We start from the raw sequence: 21,120 nt of genomic DNA on the forward strand, positions 1-21,120 counted from the left end.
GCCAGGACAGGTAAAGACAAAGACTGGTAGCTGGCAAACATGTTAATGTGGCAGAATTTAAAACAAGACCAAATCACAACAAAAGTCATCTCAAGGCACTTTTCACATAGAGCAGGTCTAGACCGTACTCTTCAAAAATTTGGAAATGAAGAAAATGTATTTAGCACATTCGTCAGACCTGAAAATATCCATCGGTCAGCAAACTCAATTTAAAAACAACTTTGTTCTCTGATGTGAAAAATCCCTAATTTCCTACGTTCATACTAAATGTATCGACAAATACCGACGTATTTAATTAGCTTTTCCGACAATATCCGCTCACAAGTGTGCAAGAGGCCTAAACCTTAACACATGCAGGATTCAGGATGGAAAGCTGGTTTGTGGCTTTATATGCCCACAAACCACCCCAAACACCATCCCTTTGACATCTGTGTGGTAAAAGAACATAGCACTTCTGTGACTGGAAAAAAACTTTAATCTTAATTTGTAGGAGAGAGGGTTGGTGAGGCACGTAGAAACTGGTTTGACTAAAGTGGATCTGTAGAAGAAAGTCAAAAGGTCCGTCATATTTGAGTTTTTTTAAGAAAAGACTAATATCGGCTTGAGGCATGAGTCGGGCCTTTGTGTGTTTGGAGCAGGAAGCAGAACTGTCAGGGAGTCAAGTTGGGCCAGGTTTGATCGATGGGTGGCTGATGGCTCCAAACAGGAATGAAGGAGTGAAACCCTGGCACACAGCAGCGATGGGCTTCACACACACACACACACACAAACACAGTGACGTAACTCTCAGCCTCCACATCCTGTGTATGGACGTAACCCAGACCTGGATAACTGAGCATTTACTGAGCAATCACACCATAAATGCACAAACACACAAAAAACAACGCGCAAGAACAATCAAACAAACCCGTTCACCGCACTTTTCTCAAAACACTTCCTTTCACATGATTAACACTGCGATTTTGGCTCGAGTGTGATCTCTTTGAAGAGTCCAAAAAGCGGGCGGACGTAAACATGAAAAGATCCTCATCTGAGAGGTTTCACTTGGTCTGAAACCATCGTGACAGAAGACAAATCAATGCCACATTCTGCACCATGAAGCGCCACAGAGATGTTTACCGGAAGCCAATTACGCAGGCCAGCACACATCAGGGCATTTTAATTCTGTTTGTCTGATCGCTGACATGAAAACCCCGCCTCTGTGCTTCAAGGACCATTCCAGCATGATTGGTGTTAGAAGATTAATATCATCATATTGCATCCAGTTCTGTAATATAAAACGCTGACCTAATCCTTCTTCAAAAAACTTCAGAAAATTGACCTTAATGATCTTTAATTGCATGTGTAAGGACAGCCAGAGCTCATTTTAAAGGATGGAAAACATAACAAAAAAAATCAATCATGGTGGAATTGTGCTTTAAAGAGCATGAGCTTTGTGTATACAAACTCCTCACAGCCATCACTGGCTCATCCTGAAAGGCATTTGCAACCAATTAGGGTGAGCTGGAATGGGCGACTGTTTGGGGAAAGGTTGTTTGGACACTTTGCTGTGCTGCCAGCTCAGATGGCGTGGTTCAGCGCAATGTGGCACCTCCTATGTGCTCTGCTTTTCATCTGTCGGAGATGGAGGGAGAAGGTAAAGGCTAGAACTAAGGGAGAATGAGGGGAGAGGAGGAGTAGGAGCGGGGGGTGTGTGGGGGGGGGGGTCTCAGCACTGAGGGTGAATGTAAAGCAGCAGGTGATTAATTGGTGTCTGAGTTGCTTCAAACACAGACTGGGACTACATCAACACTAAGCTGGCCGAATCTCACTCCTGTTGTTCAGACATTTCTTTACAAATCAATCTGAAAATGCTCATTTTAACATGTGGGATTCAATTGTATCCAACTAAAAGAGAAAGTTTCAAGTGTGGTGAAAAGCTTCCTGCAGGCTGTGCCCCACTGCCAAGAAGGCCGGATTGTTGAATTGTCTGTTTTGAAAAGTTACAAAAGTAGTCGTACTTTGTCTGAGGCAAAGCTAAGCTCAAGGCTGAAAAGACTTACATCCCAATGGCTCAATTAAATGAATGGAACACATTTATATATATATATATATATATATACATTTTATCTTTCTATCAAAACGGATGTACATGCATTAAATAGTGTATCTCTCTAGTACTACCTGCAGAGAAATTAAAAGGTCTAATGCTGTAAGCTAAGTTATGGCTTTAGCATAGTGGACAGCAGTTCAAATTGTAGTAAAGCATGATATACAGTAGATCACTGATGTTAGCTCTGTTTTAACAAGCCCATTTAGGACAATTCTAGTAATCGTGGCTACCGGACTTCAACTTCATTTTCACAGGTCAACTGGCTCTCATTACTGCAAGCAATGCTGAATTTTGAGTGTTTATGGTCCATTATTTTATGGCTCTGTATCATTCACATATCTTTCTGTGTCTGCTGTCAAATGAGTGCAATTTAACTTTATTAATTACGGTTTGTTTAAATGTTGTGGTCATCTGATAACTGCTATTAACAGGCTTTAAAGAGCTGCTACATTTAGCTAAGTGCCCACCAATCACTGATAATCAAGAGGTGATTGGCCTAGGAAATATATGGGTCAAATCTCCATTTAAAGCACAAGAACATACTGTATATGCTTTTCAACTGATTCAGCTGAAGCACTCTGGGGTTCCCGTAATCGGTTTTTTATGTGAAAATAAAAGAGGATAAACTGTTTGGATGGTGGTGTGTATTGAGGTGATGAAGAGAATGGGACAGAGGGTTTGAACTGTGTGTAAGTGTGTGTGTGTGTGTATGTGTGTGTGTGTGTGTGTGTGTGTGTGTGTGTGTGTGTATCAGAGAGATTACAGGGAAGCGGGAGAGCTTGGTGGAGGGAGGAGGAAGGTGCCTCGTAGGGTCTACTTGGCCCCAAACGGTGCCACTTCCTGCCCCTGAGCTGTTGTTGACATCTGACAGCGGTGCCCCGACAGCTTCGGACTGGCTGCTGCTTCCGCTCACATACACACGTTTTCTAATTGCCGGGGAAATGTTTATGCTCCACGTCTCATCAAGTGAATTAGGCGCCTTCACTGACGGCCCCATGCCCTCTAACTGAAGGCCAGAGGGAGGGGAGGTGAAAGGGAGGGAGAAGGGCAGGAGAGGGGATGCTGCTTTCATTTCATGCAGCATGTCTGAATTTGATATTTTCAACATCATATAGAGTGAATATTATTTTAGTCTTGAGTGAAATTAGAATTGGTGTAAACAGGCTAGGACTTATATTCTCAATGTGAATAGAAATAACTCCAGTGTTGCTAACATGTCTAAGATAACACGGTAGCCATTTTCATGAGGTGATAAATGGCCTTCATTATCACAGATATTTTGACATGTCATAGCAGGAAAAACAGGTGTGATTAATAACATTAACAATGGTCTTGATATCGTGCACGCTGGCTCACTGGCACTGATTACTGGGACACTTACAAGACTCTGTTGAGGCTGATGACAGAATACAGAAACAACATGGCAAACAAGCTCTAATAAATTCTCCACAACACCAAATGACAATTAGAAGCTAGCACGCTTGACGTACAGTAATTTAATTTTTTTCAGGAATTGGTGGAACCAAAACAGGAAAGGGCAAGACGTCACATTTGTCAAATGGCCTAAAACACAACCCTAAATAAATGCTAATGTTGCTATGTGTGTGCTGAATGTGTTCATTTAGACAATGTTTTGCTAACGCATTAGTCATATTAAGCTTCCAAGGTGATAAGATGTCAGGTCTGTGTATGTTAGCCTGTTTTTTTGTTTAAAAAAAAATAAATTAAACTTACAGTACATTCATTAGATGTATGCTCCTTGGCTGCTGATTGTATGTATGTAGGTAACCTAATTGTTCCTTTAAAAGGCAATAAGGTGTCCAGCTAGTGTCTGTTAGCCATTTGACTCCATTTGCAAAAAACAAACAAACAAGCAAGTAATTATTTTGTTGCAGTGCTTCACAGGCTACAAGAATGAGATATTCACAGAGCCTTTTAGCAAACAACATTAAAAGAAAAACTAGACCAAACCCACTGTACTGTACACTACTTGCTCAGCACCAAATAACAGAAAGACAAAGCTAGCGGCTCACAAGCTAGCATGACTCCGATATTTTTTTCAGGAGTTGACAGAGACCAAGACAAAGCTAAAAAGGAGACTTACATGTGTCAGGTGGCCAAAAAACACAATTCCAAATGAATTCTAATATTGTTCCGTGTCTGCTGGATGTCCAAGTGTAATATTAACTACTTGCCAACACATGAGCCAACTCTATTAAATTAATGGCATTTTTGACATTTCATAGACGAAATAGCAGTGAAAACACAGGTGTAATGAATAACATTAACGATGGCTGTATTCCACATAGATTTTCCTGTTAAACGGCCCTGGTATTGTGCATGCTGGCTCACTGCCAAGGTTTACTGAATAGTTAAATGGAGTGAAGCCCTCAGTTTTATTGGTTGCACTTGCACCTGTATTTTTGCAGCGATTACAGGTCAGAATGTCTGCCGTGAAAAAGACTTACACGCCAGCTTGATTTAAAGTTCTACTGCCCATTTGTGTCCAAAAAAAGAAAAAAGTAAGCAGTTTTACAAGCATGACTTCCCAAACATTTGCATCAAACTTGTAACCATATTATATGGCGGATGAATGTGGCTGACGTCTGATTGACAGCCACATTAAAACGTATTAGTTAAAGAGCAGAAAACAGAAGTCTCAAATTTGACTCTGAAAGTAGATAAAAGGAGTTTTAACAGGCTTCAGGGGCCATTTCCACTCGATCGTGTCCCAAAATAACAACCATGTGTGCTTATTCAAGAGCTTGGATGACAGGGCAAAACCAGAAAGAATCTAGACATTTTTTTTTTTTTAACTATAGCATTTCACATTCCATTACCCAGGCTAAGAGTGCGGCCGGCTACGTTGTCAAGAACAAGCCAGAAAGCAACCGCCTGGTTATCAAGTCAAGGCCAATAATCAGGACGGATATTTTCTTTTACTCTGCAAATGATATAAAGGCCCAGAAAATGTCTGCACATCCAACACACACTGTAAATCTCACACTGTAAAAAAATAGCTGTGAACAGTAATATACTGTTTCTGCACAGTTAATCAGTGAGAATGTTTTTTATAGAATAGGACTGTGTATTAGGCCTAAAAAAAAGTAACTAACATGAAAAAAATCACAGCTGGGGTGTATGGGGACAGGGAGGCATGCCCTCCCTTCCCCTTTTCAAAATCCAGTTTGTGTCCATGTAAAGCCCTAAAATACTCCACAGACAAGTAGTGGACATGGACAGCCTACCTTCATGGTTCTAGAGAAAATGTTGGTGTCTGTGGACGTGGACGTGTTCCATGCATTCGAAAATCACTCACTGAATGAGCAAGTGACAGTTCTTTCTTTGCAGAGGGGATGAAAAAAAGAAAAGAAATATGAGGATCTATATATCTGCATATTTAGTACTATTCTGTAAGAATTTAGAATGATGACCAACTTAATTAGTTCTGTGATTTTGTAAAGAAGAGAGCCAAAGAAATGCATTATGTGATCCCAAATTTGAATAGCGTCACTATCAGTCTAGGCTAGTGGTCGGCTGATTACCGACCTGGCTAATTATGTGATCCAATATTCATTTCTACTTTTCCTACGATTATTGGAATCCGGTTGTTTTATCCGATTGCCGATTGCTGTGTGCGAGCAGAGTTGTGTTTCGTTGGTAAGGCTGCAGATATCACCAAAGTTGCAATGAAGATCACAATGCTCTATGCTGAAGTTATAGAAACACCACAATCTTACGATTTATTTCCATGAAAACAAGCATGATCACTTTCCCATTTACACCTCTGAAAATGCCCTAATAATGCACTTTCCTACAGTGATATAATGTAAGTCAAGCTGATGAGTCTCCTAGAGCTAATTTGAATGCGATAGTGAATGACGACAATTTCATTTGTTGTGTCAGCTGACTAGCAAAAGAATTGATAGGATATAACGTTATTTCTTGCACGTCACATACCAGGGCCAGTCATACTGTTAGTGTCAACCAATGACTACTAGTAAGCTTACTACAGTGTGTCCTGAAGCTGTCTCTGACTCTGTTTCTTGTAACTGTAAGAGAGGTACAGGATTGTTGTTAGCGACGCCAGATGTAATGGAACTGCATCTAAGGCCTGTGTTAATCCACACATGGACTGTTTAGATGGTGTACAGTTGTCAGAGTTGAATAGTCTATTGCTATTGTACATGTTCAGCTCTAGTTTTCATTAGTAATGAAGTATCCTGGTTGTGAACGACAGTTTCTCTGCTATCACATGTTGTTGATTCATGACATTTAAACAGTTGTCAGACAAATGTAGTGGAGTAGGAAGCTGAGCTGGAAGTACAATGTAGCATTAAATGGAAGTACTCAACTAAAGTACAAGTACCTTAAAATTGTACAGTACTCGTGTAAATGTACCTAATTACTTTCCACCAAAGCTGTTTGACATTCTAAATTTTGAGACCAATATTTTCATTTTTCCTTGGAATGTATATTATCAGTCTCCTTGATTGCTAATAATTGGTATTGGCCCTGAAATAAACAAAACATATTGGTCAATCCCTAGTCTAAGCACCAAAGTTTTTCACTGCAGATGATTTGGGACTTGACAACTTTTTGGATTTCAATATCTTTTTTTTTAATTTAAGAGTGCTTGTGTTCTTGTCTGTTAATGGTATCACAGATGGATAATATGGACTTTCTTAACATCCTACAGCTTTCTAACTTCACCAGGTAACATCTGACTGAAGACTAAAAATAAGGATGAAGCAATCTCAGACAGTGCACTTCTTACAGCATGGTGAGCAAAGCAACAATCCATGCATATATGAAAAGAAATGGATGCAGAGTTAAAGGCGAGGCTCCGTTCATACTGATGAAAGTTGCACAGTGGCGCATGAAGCCAATAAAAGCCACTTCCCGCTGTAAAGACTTGGATGTTGCTAACACTTCCTGATCATTTGGCCCATAGAGCATGCTCATTAGAGACTTCCACCAGCTGAGCCAGCTCACTTCCTGTTTAGCCCTCCGCTAATCTGAATTAGGATAAAATAATCAACTAAATGGTTCAAATCTTATACTGAAACAAGTCATCTGTCAACATGACATTACTTTTCCCATGATTTTGTATGGGAAAATTACACAATTTGACCACTATGTCAAATTGGCTTCAAAGGTTGTTGCAAACCCTGCAGCATGGAGGTGGAACAACCCCAGCTTGAAACTGATGCCAACGGAGAAGTCCAATACGCTAGAAAATGATGGTAAGTGCCTTACAGTGCAGGTATGGAGTGAGAACTCAAGCTATACAGAATTTCGTTGATCCCTGTCAGCTTTTCCTGAGTGACATTTCCACCCCGGCAGCGCCAGACACCATCTGTCGAAAAATTGACAAGGAACCTGGTTGGAGATGCTGGCGTGAGGTCACTGTGTCTATATATAAAGCCTGAGCCTCAATGAATCTGACCCGCTCCACTGAGTCTGAGCTGAGACAGAGAGACAGGAGAGGCAGGGAGGTGCACGGACGGAATCTGTGTTAGGTGGCTTGCATGTGTGTGTGAATTTAGATATGTATGTGTGTGTATGTCTGTCTCTAGCCAGTGAGGAGAGGGGCTGACTGATGACGGAGGTGCAGACGCCAGGCAGACAATGGCCTAGTAATTGTCTGCCACTTCTCCCTCTCGCCCTCCCACCTGCACTCTCCCTTGCCATCCATTCTTCCCATGAGATGCCCTTTCTCCCTCTGTCCCCGTCTCTGTAAAGCAGGTCAGGCGTTCGTCACTGTGGCTCACAGTCAGGGAGGAGCTGCTGAGTACAATCCAGTCTAAAACAAAGGCACTTCTTTCAATCGTATGTGCAAAAAACACACAATTCTATGGAACGCAGCTAGAATACTAACTTCCATTTACACACATCATGCATCACCTGTGATTCTGCTGAAGCTGGCCTGAGTTTGCACGAAAACAGAACGAAACTTTGATTTGACATACAGGAGAGAGCGAATATAGACAGTGATTGGTGTTAATATGACTGCACCTGGTCGCACCTATAGTAATGGTAATTTCACACAGTGCTACTGCGTACAATATGTGAAAAAGTAGTATAAAGTGTAGTATAGTGTCTCCAGAGGGAGCTATGTGAAATCTGATAACTGCCTCAATACCCACTGCATTGTGGGAATTGTAGGCACCATTATTTGGCAAAGGAAGAAGAATGTGTGGAATTAAAAAGAAGATGCAATCTCTAGCTCTGCTGTATCAATCTGTTATATAGTTGTGAGCTGTCAGTAGTGAGTCTGACAATGTTATAGGGATGGGATGTTATTAACACCAGGCTATCAAGCACTATCTCACTTTCCTTGTTTAAGTCTGTTTCACCTCTGATGGGTCAGAAGTGTGATCTTTGCCACCTATAAACACACCCAACCATGATGTCACACCCAACCATGATGGGATAGTACACCTGTGCATCACTGTAACAAGCTGAAATGTTAAACCAATGGAGGTCAACAAAAGCAAGATTTTCAGGGGGGAAGTTAAGTTATTATTTTACCTTCAATGTGACCATTCTTGTGAGAAATACTACTACAATCCTGTATAGTCCTATGTTTGTCTATTAACCTGCATTGTTATTGTGAAACATTGGAATGCAATGTAACATTAACTATGCTTGGTTTGTTTGCTCTATAAATAGGAAAAAAAAGCAGTTACACATTGACTACACCATCAATACCTGTGTTTTATGACTCTTTTACCAGTGTTCATGTGATGTTTCCTTTACCTGCTTCTCATTTAACTACATGCTCCAGCACAGAGACATATAAATCTTCAGCCGAGACGTCGGGCACGAACACACATACACAGAAGCGCAGATGTTTGTGTGAATGGCGAGGGAATAGGCGAGCGTTGGTGTTAAAACACATAATGAGAGGGAGGAGAATGGTGCAACGGACAGTGCTGATGAAAACCAATCAATTAGCCTGTAAGTGACAAATGCTGAGTAAACACAGGGGGGGGATTTCGCAGGCGTCTGACAGCTCTGTGGCAACCAGCCAGTCCACTCATCCCTCCGGACCATCATACACTGTAAAAAATGTTCTTAACAGGCAACTGACTCAACAAGTGAGAGTTCAAAAAAGTTTCAAGTTTTTTTATACCGCCAAATTTCATTCTATTTTGTTGAGATATTTATGAGATTTAAATATCGTTGTTAAAATAGACTTTTTTTTTTTTGCAAGAGGAATCTCATCACTAATTTCTTAAAGCTCATACTTTTTCCTGCCCTGAACCTTAAAAAAGCTCCTTTAATTCTCAGTGAGTCATCTGTCAATTCTTTGAAGTTATAAGTGTCAGCTTGGTAAACTGTTGCACAATGCTCAGTCAATTAGACCATTTTGCTTTCTATAAACAGGGAGACATCTCTGGCAAAGACACACACACAAACACACACACAGACAAACACACACACACACGTACACCAGCACATGTGCAGTAATGCAGGCTTGACTGATACACAGCTCCTCCCACATACTCTTCATTTGACAGCACGGGGATAAAAGTTCACATTTTTCCATAACGAGCCGGCAGTATCAGCTTGTGGAAAAGTCTACAGAGAGGGCAGCGTTCATAAACGCCAGATCAAATTTCAGAGGCTTTCAGAGAAGCAGATTCACTAGAGAAAATGACTCCTCTGAGGACACAGTCCTGATGGGATAGCTCAGAAGTTAGGAGATAAGATGAAGAACACCCATGGGCAGCGTGGTCTGTGGCTGGGAGGTGTTCCCGCCTGAATCCTGCAGAACGAGCGAGGAGCCGGCTCCTGGTGGAACAATGCAGCCTGCGAGCTTCTAATTTGTAGTGCGGAAGTGTAGCAGAGGCTAAGAGCACAGGTCGTCTCCCTTGGTCACCGGGGCTCGAATCCCAGCCGTTACAAAAGCACAAAAGCGAGCCAGAGTTCTCTCAATGTGGAGCCACACAGGCCACGTCCCTCAGGAACCTCTAAACTACACATTAATAAAGTGATAATCAATAAAAACCCATGTTCATGTTGCTTTCTTTAGTAAAAGGAAAGTGAAAAATAGTGTCTGGACATTTATTCCGATTCCAAATATAGCCATTCATTATTGATATTCTGAACACAGACCTTTTCGATCTTGACAAAGATTCATGTGGTTTTTGGCCTTAGCCCAGCAATTTCCTGATGTGAAAAGTCAAACCACTTTACATTGTTGCTTTCTTTGGCAGCTGCTGCAGTGCTCAGCTCTCATTGCAATGGTGATTCTGCACTGCACTTCACCAGAGACAAATGTCAATCAAACACACTAACTCCTGTCTTTTATCTGGGATTTTTCTATTGATGAACTAAAGGTTTTTTGTATTTAACATCCTTGCGTTTTTCTGCTTGGTAATTGTGGCTTTTGCTAACTAGCTGCTCTTTATCTGAAATATGCATCACTTACTGTAAGATAAATATTTTTTTTTTCTGGGAAATGTTTTAATAAGTAGGTGTCAACGTTTCCAGAAAGTACACTTTTTGTCAATCTTTATTGTGTTTAGAGTCCTAATCAAGTGTTTTTGCCTTTGGTCCTGATCCAAGTCTTTTAATATCAAGCATCTGCTGATACAGATGCAAACAGCTGCACAGTCAGCCTGAAGAAGGCCTGCATTAAAATGAAGGCCTTTTTCAAACAGACTAAAGCACCGAGTCAAAAACGTCTCCTCATTCATTTCATGAGATCACTGTGTTGATGCAGAGGGAGTTTGGAGGCAGAGGGCTCTACAAAAATACATGATCTTCCAGCAAAAAAAGTCAAATCTGGCTGATTCAGTCCCTCAGCTTTTTTGAGGTGCTTTTACTTTACTTGAGTATTTTGTTTTAATGCTACTTTATATTTCTACTCCACTACATTTCAGGGGGAAATATTGTACTTTCTACTCCACTACAATTATTTGACAGCTTTAGTTACATTTCAGACAATGGGGAAGTATAACAAACTTTGTGAAAATTCACAAATTGCCAATATTTTGCTGCTTATTATTCCTGTAATACTGAACTGAGATTTAAAGGCAGTTTCAACCAAAAGCAGCACTTTAGAAAAGCAATGACACCTTTTTTCCCCCCAAACCAACTCTCCCTGCTTCTCCCACCTGTGCTCAATGTAAGTTAATATCCATATTTAAAGCTTCTTGCCACTGTTTATTGTTTGTACCATGCAGCACAGATTATGTTGTAGTTTTGATGTGAAATATACTATAACTGACTGCTCTTGCACCTAGACCACAATGGTTTACAAAAACCACAGGATTGGACATTTAACAAGTGATATGAGTAACTAGGGCTACATGAAGTCTGATCCACTCCTAATTAACAATTTCTAAACTGAAATGATACGTTTAAAATGATGGCACAAACTGTGCATGAACTGGCCCTTTTGATCCTGTGGACCAAATTGAGAAATCCCTAATTGTGAAATAATGTAATCCGTGAGGGAAGCTAAACAGATTTGCTTGTAGGAGCGTCATGACGTCTCACAATCCAAAATAGCACTTAACATCCAAGACTATGTATAAAGAGTGCATCCGGAGGTCTCTGAATAAATACAGGTGCTGTGGAAAGAAAGTCCGATAAGATGAATAACGCGAGATAACGGCGCTGATAGATCATACATTTCTGAGCCAATGCACTCAAGAGGATTGTTGAGTAAAGAGCCTTTGTCCAACCCTGAGTTTTATCTAATTTGTCATCGAGTACTGCGTGTTTTACTTGACTGTTGACTGATTATATGTTGATATGAAGTGATGCTGAGAATGAAGAAGCAAAGGGATGAATAGAGCGAGCACAAAGTCTCTGTGGCTTCCAGGTGCTTCCAGGAATAGCAGAGCGACTAATGGTCGCTGGCCAGCAAAGTGGCCCGTAATGCCTGTTGATGGAAAACACAGCCGGCCAATTACAGCGCCCATATCTAATCACCGAGGTCAGGGGTCAACTCCCGTCCACCATCTGTCTTCATTTGGCGTCCCTATCATGAGCTGTTGCCTCATCACCGGTGGGAGTTCGATATATTTCAACGTACGGTCAGGAGGCAAACGGATGGTTAATAGTCTCACACTAACACACACACACACACACACACACATCCAAAATGTAGAACGGTGACGTAATAAAACGCAGTTGACATTCAAGCTCTATCGATGCAGAGTACAGCTCCCACACACACTTTAGACACTCAGACACACATAAACACTGATTCAAATGCTGGAGCGGGTGAGGTGATGTAATAAAAAGTGGCTGGCAGGACAGAATCTCCTCAGACAGACGCTTTATGGGAAGAAGATCATATTCCTGAAAAAGCTGAACTTTGTGCTGTCTCCTCAGAGGACAGAGGAGCTGTTGTTATTCAGGACACCTCCTTCAGACTGAATGTGTGCACGTGTGTGTCTGTCCGATATAATAAATCAATATGCTATGGCAAGCAAAGCATAGAGCGGCAAAGACAACAGAACTGCATAATTATGCATAAGATATTTGGGGATTTTACTTTGCAATCAATAACATGTCAATTTATAAGGCCATTTCAACCAAAATGCAATCAAACATGTTTTCTCCTATCTATGGTGCTGTTTTGCTGTGAGTTTATAAGAATAATCTGCTGCAGTTTGCTCAAACACAATATTTGCATTTTGGGTTTCGGTCAAAAAGTGCACTTTGGTAAATTATAGTTCCCACAATAAAGTCTGTAGAGCACAGTGACACCACCATCAAGCACCAAGCGCTATAAACAAATCCAGGTTTAAAGTGTAAGTAAACAAGCTGCTACCACTGTCATTTATGTAAAATGACTTTTTTTAACTGCTTTTGCCAAGAAACATGTCTAGGAGGTCCTGTAGAACATTTTGGAAATATAGTCATTTAACATCATTGAAATAATGTTTTTAATCTAATAAACTTATATATATCCTTATATTATCCCTGCTTATGTGCTTAGACATAGAAACATTAATCCACATAAAAGTCTCCTTTATATTAGCAACATCTGAATCTAGAAACCAGGTGAGTAATCCTACAGCACACTGTTCATGACTGGTCATGAACACAAGAAAAATAAATAGAAAATACCCTGTGTGTTTCGTAACTTTCTAACGTGACTAGTGTTAATATTTGTCCTTCGATGAGGAGGGGTGGAGGTGGGATAAATAAAAAATATTCTAGTGACAACGACATTAGTTAAACAGGCTGCTCAGCATAAGGGAACTTAAACCATAAAAATTAACCATAAATCTCTGTGATGTTTATTTAAGGTAACATGATGAAATTGTATTTCTTATATTCATGTTGTTAAATGTACATACAGTGATGTGTGTCTGGGATAAAGTGCATTTTCCTTGATAGGATGATCTCATGCTAAAGCAGCAGTCAGCATTAATGCAGCTACAATGCTAGAAGGATGTAGGATAGCATCTTTTCTGCCCACTAGCAAAGCAGCTGTTAGAGGCTGTAATGTTAATATTATTAATTATGTAGTGCTTTGACCACTGCACCCAAATGTCATTGGAGTTACATTGAATTGAGATGAGTTACATATGATAGCTCTAAACTTTAGTACAGTACATCTATGTAGATACACTGTGTAGTAGAGCATACTGTAAGTGTTACTGAGGGGTTAATTGTCCCCTTCAGCTACATACATAAGCACATAGACATATAAGCCCATTGGGTAATCATATACTGTACTGTAACATCACTGCTCTTTATTTTAAATTCTCTCATTCTAAGTGGTCTACTATACAATAAAGTGCAAACATTTACAGTGCAGATGAACCTTGTGGAATTTAAACCCCTAAAACTGATACCATGCATATCAACAACAAACCACTATCTCATTTTGTGTTTGAGCACAGGCAGCTGAGCAAACAGGTGAAGTGTGTGATATTCCTGGATTAAAAAAGAAAAATCCCTTCCGACAACACAACAGATTTCCAGTGCGACAACAATAAGGTCTGGGAGAGCAGAAAACATCCATCAGGGAGCAAATGGCTGTTTTCACCTTTAATGCTGGAGAATACGGATACTTTTTTTTTTCTATGTACAAGTGAACATGTAAAACCCACAGCTGGAACTTAACAAGTTCAGCCAAGTTCTCTAAGGGGGTTGTCTAAATGCATTCTGGTAAGCAAAGGAAATAACTAACTGTCAAAAAGATCCATTACAACCCATCATTTGAAGTAGATATTGCACAGTTGTGATAATAACTAGTAGAAATGAAGGCCAAAACTAATACATGGGAATTATCATTTAATCTCTTCAAGGTTTATAAAACACAGAAGTAGCATCATCTATATAAAGGCAGGCTGTCTAGTTATGAGCAGTGTGGAGCATACGGTACATGGGAAAAGCTTAGAGGATTACAATGTGTGTGTATGTGTGTGTGTGTGTGCATAAATAAAGAGTAAGCTGGGATTCAGCACAACACAGAGAAAGAGAAAGAGAGAGAGAGAGAGAGGGGGAGAGAGCATATCTGTGCGCTCGGCGGGGCTCCAGCTGTGGTGTGCTTTGAGGCAGAAGTGAGTGGAGGTGTGAACGCACAGCCAGGTGCTGCCCCGTCTCACCCTAACACCCTCGCTCAGTCCACTTCCTCCCCGTTAATTAGGAGAACCTGTGGGGGTGAATGGGTGATGGTGATGGTGGCAGGGGGTGTGTATGTGGGGGGTTGTGAAACAGCTGTCTAACCCAGCGTTACATCAGCAGAGACTTGCCCCCAGATCGATTCAGGTTTGGTCTGGATCCGTTTGAGACGAACTGGAGTTCTTACATCATCTTTCCTGCTTATGGATAATTTTAGCTGAGGGGAAACTGCTACTGTGCTGCTACACAGATAGAAATAACACACATCTGTGTTAGGGCATAGAGCTAGAGAAGATGTCTGTGATGGTTATTTGGGATGTCTACTTGGGTGTGTTTGACAGGTATTTCCTTGGAACATCAATATGAACCCTTCCTACACACCTTTTTTTCCTCCCTTGCACCTAACAGCAACACTCCACTGATCGCTTTCCTTCTGCAATGTAGTTCAGACGTGGTCAAGGTTAGGGAAAGATTATAGACATGGCAAATAAGCCATTGCCATTCTAGTTAGGGGTAGGGTTACGGTTAGGGTTGCACAATTAAAACATTAGGTACAGGTTAAGAAACTCATGGTTACAGTTAAAACATTACTCTAGATACACCTTCCTTTGTAATGAACACAGTCATTGCCTCGCTAAATGAAAGATACAAAAATTTGCTGCAGTGGTACTGGATGTTGTCATTATATTTAAAATGGGTGAACTACAAAACCACATGATTCGACCAGAATTCCTGGGGGTACTGAGCTTAAACGATCCATGAAATCTATCTATGTCAGCAAATTTGAGGCAAACCAACACAACAAGTAGCTGCTGAATCATGCTTGATTTATAAATACTGTGCCTAGTTGAAATAGTTGTTCAGCAAGTCAAAGTATGCTTTGTGCAAACTACTGTAGATTGTACAAGGTGTCGTCTAACCATGTCTAAAGGCTAAAATACTTAAACAGGGATAAAGGGTGCTCACTTTTGGACAGTTTCTCCTCAAATGCCTTCATAGTGTTGCATTCTGTTGTGAAATTGAAGTAGGTGTGTGAAGGATTAAAAAAAGAGAACTTGAGACGTTCAAACCGTGCCTTTACTTTCACATCTCCACACACCTGGCCAATAGCTGTGAAAGTGGGCGTGACTGGGCGTCAGATTGTCTGTTTCAAAAAAACCACTGCAGTCTCAACCCAGGAATGGTGTTTCAGACACTGTTGGAACATCTGACAGGCACTTTGATGGAAGCATACTGAGGACTTGAATTTGACGAAGTAGCAAGTAAACATCTGAACACCTATCTGAACCCATAAATGACTGATTGGTCCAACACCAATCTGTTGGCTCGTGAAAACTCGACTTATCTACTGCATATACTTCATAAAAGGCATAAATGTCCATGAACACCTTGAAATGTGGCTTTAGTGATTGATTCCCCTTGATTGGGTGTGTTTTCACATGAATTTGGATGCATTTGAAGTGTGAATAAGTAGTATGTTAAGTATGATGAAGGGAAAGAAGAAGGAAAGATGGGTGAGAGAAGGGGACTCACCCTCGCACTGCTTGCCGTCTCCCTTGTAGCCTGGCTTGCAGATGCAGTTGAAGGACTTGGCCGTGTTCTGGCAGAGGGCGTCAATGTGGCAGTCATCTGAACCCTCCGCACACTCGTCTGCATCTGTACAAATATCAACACCCAAACAAACCAGATGTTACCAGAGTCACTGAGGATTCAACAAGCCTTGATGTTGGGTGATGACCGTCTTAGTAGTTAAATGTAGTACGAAAAATCTCTTCTTCTCGTATGAGATCAAAGTTTTTTGTACGTGGTCCCTGACAAATAAAAATAATACCTTGAGCTAAACTAAACTAGACTAAAATTATTTGTAGAGAAGCTTGTCAGCACCACTGCTAGCTTTGCTACCCCTGTCAGTTCCATGGCCCCTGTGAATAGAGCACCTCCAGATGTGGTCTGACCACTCCAATTGCATTGATTGCATTCTCTACACATTTACACTTGCACCAACATTTTCCTTAAGGTGCTTTCAGACAGTGGGCCATTGCCACTGCATTTGCCACCCAGCAATCTTGGTGTTCATAATTTTGAAGGTAGAATTACGGTTATCTAGATTGCAAGGAGGCAAATATGGAGTGGGGTCACTTGGATACGTTTGTTTTATAATTGTATGTGCCGTGTTTACATTCGTTTTCCTCTCTATTTCGAACCAGCCTCTGGACAGGAGTTGAATCACCCAATCAACTCACTTGACACACAGGTCTGCACATCGTGTAGTCGAAATTTGGGAGGTATGCTTCTGCGACCTACGGTTGAACCATGACACCCTTTTCTGCGTAGTATCACAGAAGCCTTTATGTGTCTTTGGAGGAGTATAACCCTGGCTTGACTAAGTGGCAGCAAGGCACAATTCCACCAGCAGCAGCTCCCCTCTACCTCTAATACTTACTACCATACATCACAGGTTGCTGCTCTCCACCTACTACAGTCTCATCATGCAGCTAAATAGAGCAGGTTGTGGCTAACAGAGGAAATGCTTAGCAAAATGAAATAAATGATACAGTATGTTTTGCTGACTAGGTTCATATCATAAGCATCATTTATTGCGCTAGACTGGATTATCAAACTTTGAAGCTGATGTGCCCTGATACTGTTTCTCTTAACGGATCTACGTGTTTCCGGCTGGTAAAAAGGTATACAATGCAGGAAAATCAAAAACCGATAAAGATGAGCCCCTGTATTGTTTCTCTCTCTGTAGTTTCTATTGTTTCCAAAAGTTAAACCATCATAAACTCCAACAGCGGCGTCAAAGCGCCGTTCTCGTTCACAAGAGCAGCACGGCCGTCACGGGTACGACGAAAACCATGGAGGTGGCGACAGCAGTTGTTCACTGTCTGAAATCAAATCAGGGTCTTACATGGTCCTTTTCAAAGTTAAGAGACTTGCTATATGTATGACTTTGAGCAGACTTCTGAGTATAGAAGTTCACCTCAGAATAAAGAGTTGCACGTGATAATACGTCCACACTCACGTTTATTTCATTGATTTCGTTCGGCTTGTTTTACACGTAAAGGAGAACAAAATGATTCATGTTTCTGCTTGTCAGGTGGACACAATGACACTGATGAAGGTGTAATGAGGCTTAACACATTTCTCCAGCAGCTTTAAAATAACTTGAATTTGGAGGTCAAATCTTTCCTGTGACTGCAGTCGTCAGTGTACGGAGTTATTCTGTCCAGCTTTAATGGAACGGAATTGTCTTTTTCACATCTATCAAATCCCAGGACATCCTTGTCAAGTGTGTCTGATAGAATCACAAGCCCTTTTGTATGACAGAGCCAAGAGTCAAGGTGCAACAGCAAACCACAGGCATGGAACAGAGTTTAACGGCTCCCTGATTGATCATGTTATTGATAGAAGAGCCGGTCACATCTGAGCCTGAATCCGAGGGCAGAGGGCCAACTCATTACAGAGTGTACACACACACATAGGAGGAGAAGGGGGGGGGTGGATCCAAAGACAGACATAAAGATGTTTTGGTTCCTCTTGGCAAATCTGTCACTGAGCATCAGCACGGAGCTCCTCCATCAGAGTATAAATAGCCTGTGTGTATGTTAGACAACCCGGCTGGAAGCAGCCTTGCGGTCCAGCCCTGCTCTCTGCCTGGCCCTCCGCCCAGCTCCACCGTGCAAAGGCAATAAATAAATGATAAAATGGAATTTACAATAAATATTTTTCTGTTCAAAAAAGTCAGTGAGTGTTTTATTGGAGCCAAAGAGAGAGCTCGAGAGCAAAGGAAGCAACAAGTTCAAGTCCTTAAGTGTTTTATGTGATTTTTTAATGGTGAAATGTGGCAAGAGGGGACACTCCAGCTCTTTATAAGCTTCCCTGCTCCTCTCTGTATAAGCCTGAGTCCTCCTGGTTTTGACAAAGCCCTGGCTGCATGGTGGCTCACTGTCTCAATATTGACTCCTCACCCATTCACAGCAGTGGGAGGCTGAACAATGTGCTGCTGCCCGGTCAATATTGGGCCCCTGCTGCCTGCCTGCCTGCTCCTCCTGGGACTTTGACGACCCTCCTGCCACCACCACACACCCCCTCTCCCACCCACATTCACACACACACACACACACACACATACACACACTCCACCTCCCTCCCTCCTTCTCCTCCAGCTCAGGACCGGCCACTAATCCCAGAGGCAAGATGCTCTCTAGCGGACTCTAAAAACCACCCTCGGTAAATCATTTGCATCACTCCCTGACTCACATATGAGGTGAAAGATTAAAACAGGCAGCCCCTCTCACTCCAAATGAAAGCAAATGAGCGCTTAACCAAGAGATCAAGCTGCGGTTTCCGATTGAAATTGACCTTTGCGCGCAGGAAACACAAGTTCCAGTGAAGTCTGGTGAACGGCTGAACATTCATTTGCGCATCACGAATGCCTTTCACAGGACAAAATGACATGTGGAACTGAGTTTCTACCTAGAATTTGGCGTGTAAGCAATCTCTTTGGCTTTAGGAAATGACTAATTGTCCTGTCAAATCATGTTTTATAACAGCGGGAAATATACCTTAAGGAATTTAAGTGCGCAAATGTGACTTTGCGGTGCCATTCATTGAATCTTAACGTCACGGTCCTTTTACAATATCACAGTAATTTAAAAAATATCATGAAGTAGGCTCCAGTAATATTATAAGAACTTGCAGTGTGCATGTGGGGTTGCAAAGCAAGTTTAAAGTGCCCTTGTGTTTTTCATCTCTAATAATAGGCTATCCAGTGATAATATTAGTTTGACAGTCAGGTTTCCTTGGTTTCCCCCCTTTAACCCGGTTAAACTGAAGCCACCAAAAAGTGCAGTGAATGGCTGACAATAAAACAAGACAGAGAGGAAAGGGGAGCTCTTACCTGCGAGTCCGACATTCCCCATCACCCTGCAAGTATTTATGAGGAGGATAAACAAACAAACGTCCCGGGAAAAACAAGCGCTCCCCATGCTGACAGACGGTGTGAGGATTCAGCAGGGCTTTTCTGGGGGTTTGGACTGTGTGTGTGTGTGTGGATGTGTGTATGTGTGTGTGTCTCTGACACGAGAGGAGGAGGACCGCTTTTTGGTGGACTGGCAGCGGCAGGGATAGAGAGAGGGGGGTGAGAGAGAGAGAGAGAGAGAGAGAGAGAGAGAGAGAGAGAGAGAGAGAGAGAGAGAGAGAGAGAGAGAGAGAACGAACAGCAGGAGAGAGTGATGGCAATTCGAGCCCTCTGATTGGTTTGTTTGTGCCGGTAGAAAGGACAGAGAGAGAGAGAGAGAGAGAGAGAGAGAGAGAGAGAGAGAGAGAGAGAGAGAGAGAGAGAGAGAGAGAGAGAGTCATGATGATGGCACTCAGAGTTCCCCACCAAAGACACAAACTCAAATTGTAAATGTAATGAACAGTGTACAGAATGATAAAAGGATGAGAAAAGAAGAAAACTTCTTATTCTTGCCTCTTTTTTTTTTAGATTGTCTTGTGAAATATTCAGTAACTAGAGAAAGTTCCTTCACTCTCAGTTGGCTAGATTGCTAATAACCAGTCCACAACTTGTGATGAGAGGTCACAAGTAGACTTTGTATCCCACTGAAAATCCCTAAATATACTCTATTTCTCAGTCAGGACAGGCTGCTGAGCGTTTAAGGAGGTTTTAAGGATTAAGAAATACTGCCACCTAGTGGCATCAATGGTTAAAAGTGGATTATGGATTGAACAAAGTGGGCAACTGGCCCAGGACCCACAACTCCAGATTATTTGTGTTGCAAATAGTTTGTGGTCATTAGACTGATTGCAAATTTGTTATGTAATATACACCACAAACACACAATAAACATTTAAACGTAATGGCCTTACAGGACAGGTTCACTGTTGTTCAAGTGTGTCTGTTAAACCATCAGTCAGGTGTCCATATGAACAGTGAAAGAGGTTTTCCTCACTGTAATCATTCCTCCTGTTCATACTGTCTATTAAAAGATCTCCTTCAAATGTGCTTTCAATGGAAGTGATGGAGGACAAAATCCACAGTGTGTCCACACAGTCATTTAAAAGTAGATGATCAGCTTCTATTCAGCTTCATCAGTGTGAGTTAGTCATATCAAGTGATATCTGACACATTTACAGTCTGTTTAGCATCAAATTCCCTCTTAGTGTTTCCCTGTTGAGCTGTGGTGGAAGTATAGTAACAGAAAGAGGAACTTTGGCACTAAAAACACTGTAACGTTGAAACATAGAAGACTTGATTTGACTCATTTGAACGGCTGAAGCTTCATTAGGCTCAGATTAAAATGTTGTCCCCCATCCATTACATTGCAAGTGTATTATATATAATGAAGGAACTGTCTAATGGTCAGTATGAAGGAGAATGATTATAGCGTTTGTGGTCCTCTGAGGACGAAATAGCTACT

General features: G+C 41.4%; 1 protein-coding gene across 2 annotated transcripts in view; it reads right to left on the reverse strand.

Moving 5' to 3' along the window:
* scube1 (signal peptide, CUB domain, EGF-like 1) overlaps positions 1–19,735 on the reverse strand; it is a 119,144-nt gene extending 99,409 nt beyond the window's left edge. For both annotated transcript variants that reach the window (XM_062443405.1, XM_062443404.1), the window contains exons 1-2: positions 19,599–19,735; positions 16,229–16,351 (exon numbers count right to left, since the gene is read on the reverse strand). In XM_062443405.1, the coding sequence (XP_062299389.1) occupies positions 16,229–16,351; positions 19,599–19,686 (211 nt within the window). In that variant the 5' untranslated portion in view covers positions 19,687–19,735. The remainder of the gene's footprint in view (positions 1–16,228; positions 16,352–19,598) is intronic.
* Between the last annotated feature and the right edge of the window lie 1,385 nt (positions 19,736–21,120).

This window comes from Scomber scombrus, chromosome 22 (genome assembly GCF_963691925.1).
Source record: "Scomber scombrus chromosome 22, fScoSco1.1, whole genome shotgun sequence".
NCBI classification, from domain to species: Eukaryota; Metazoa; Chordata; class Actinopteri; order Scombriformes; family Scombridae; genus Scomber; species Scomber scombrus.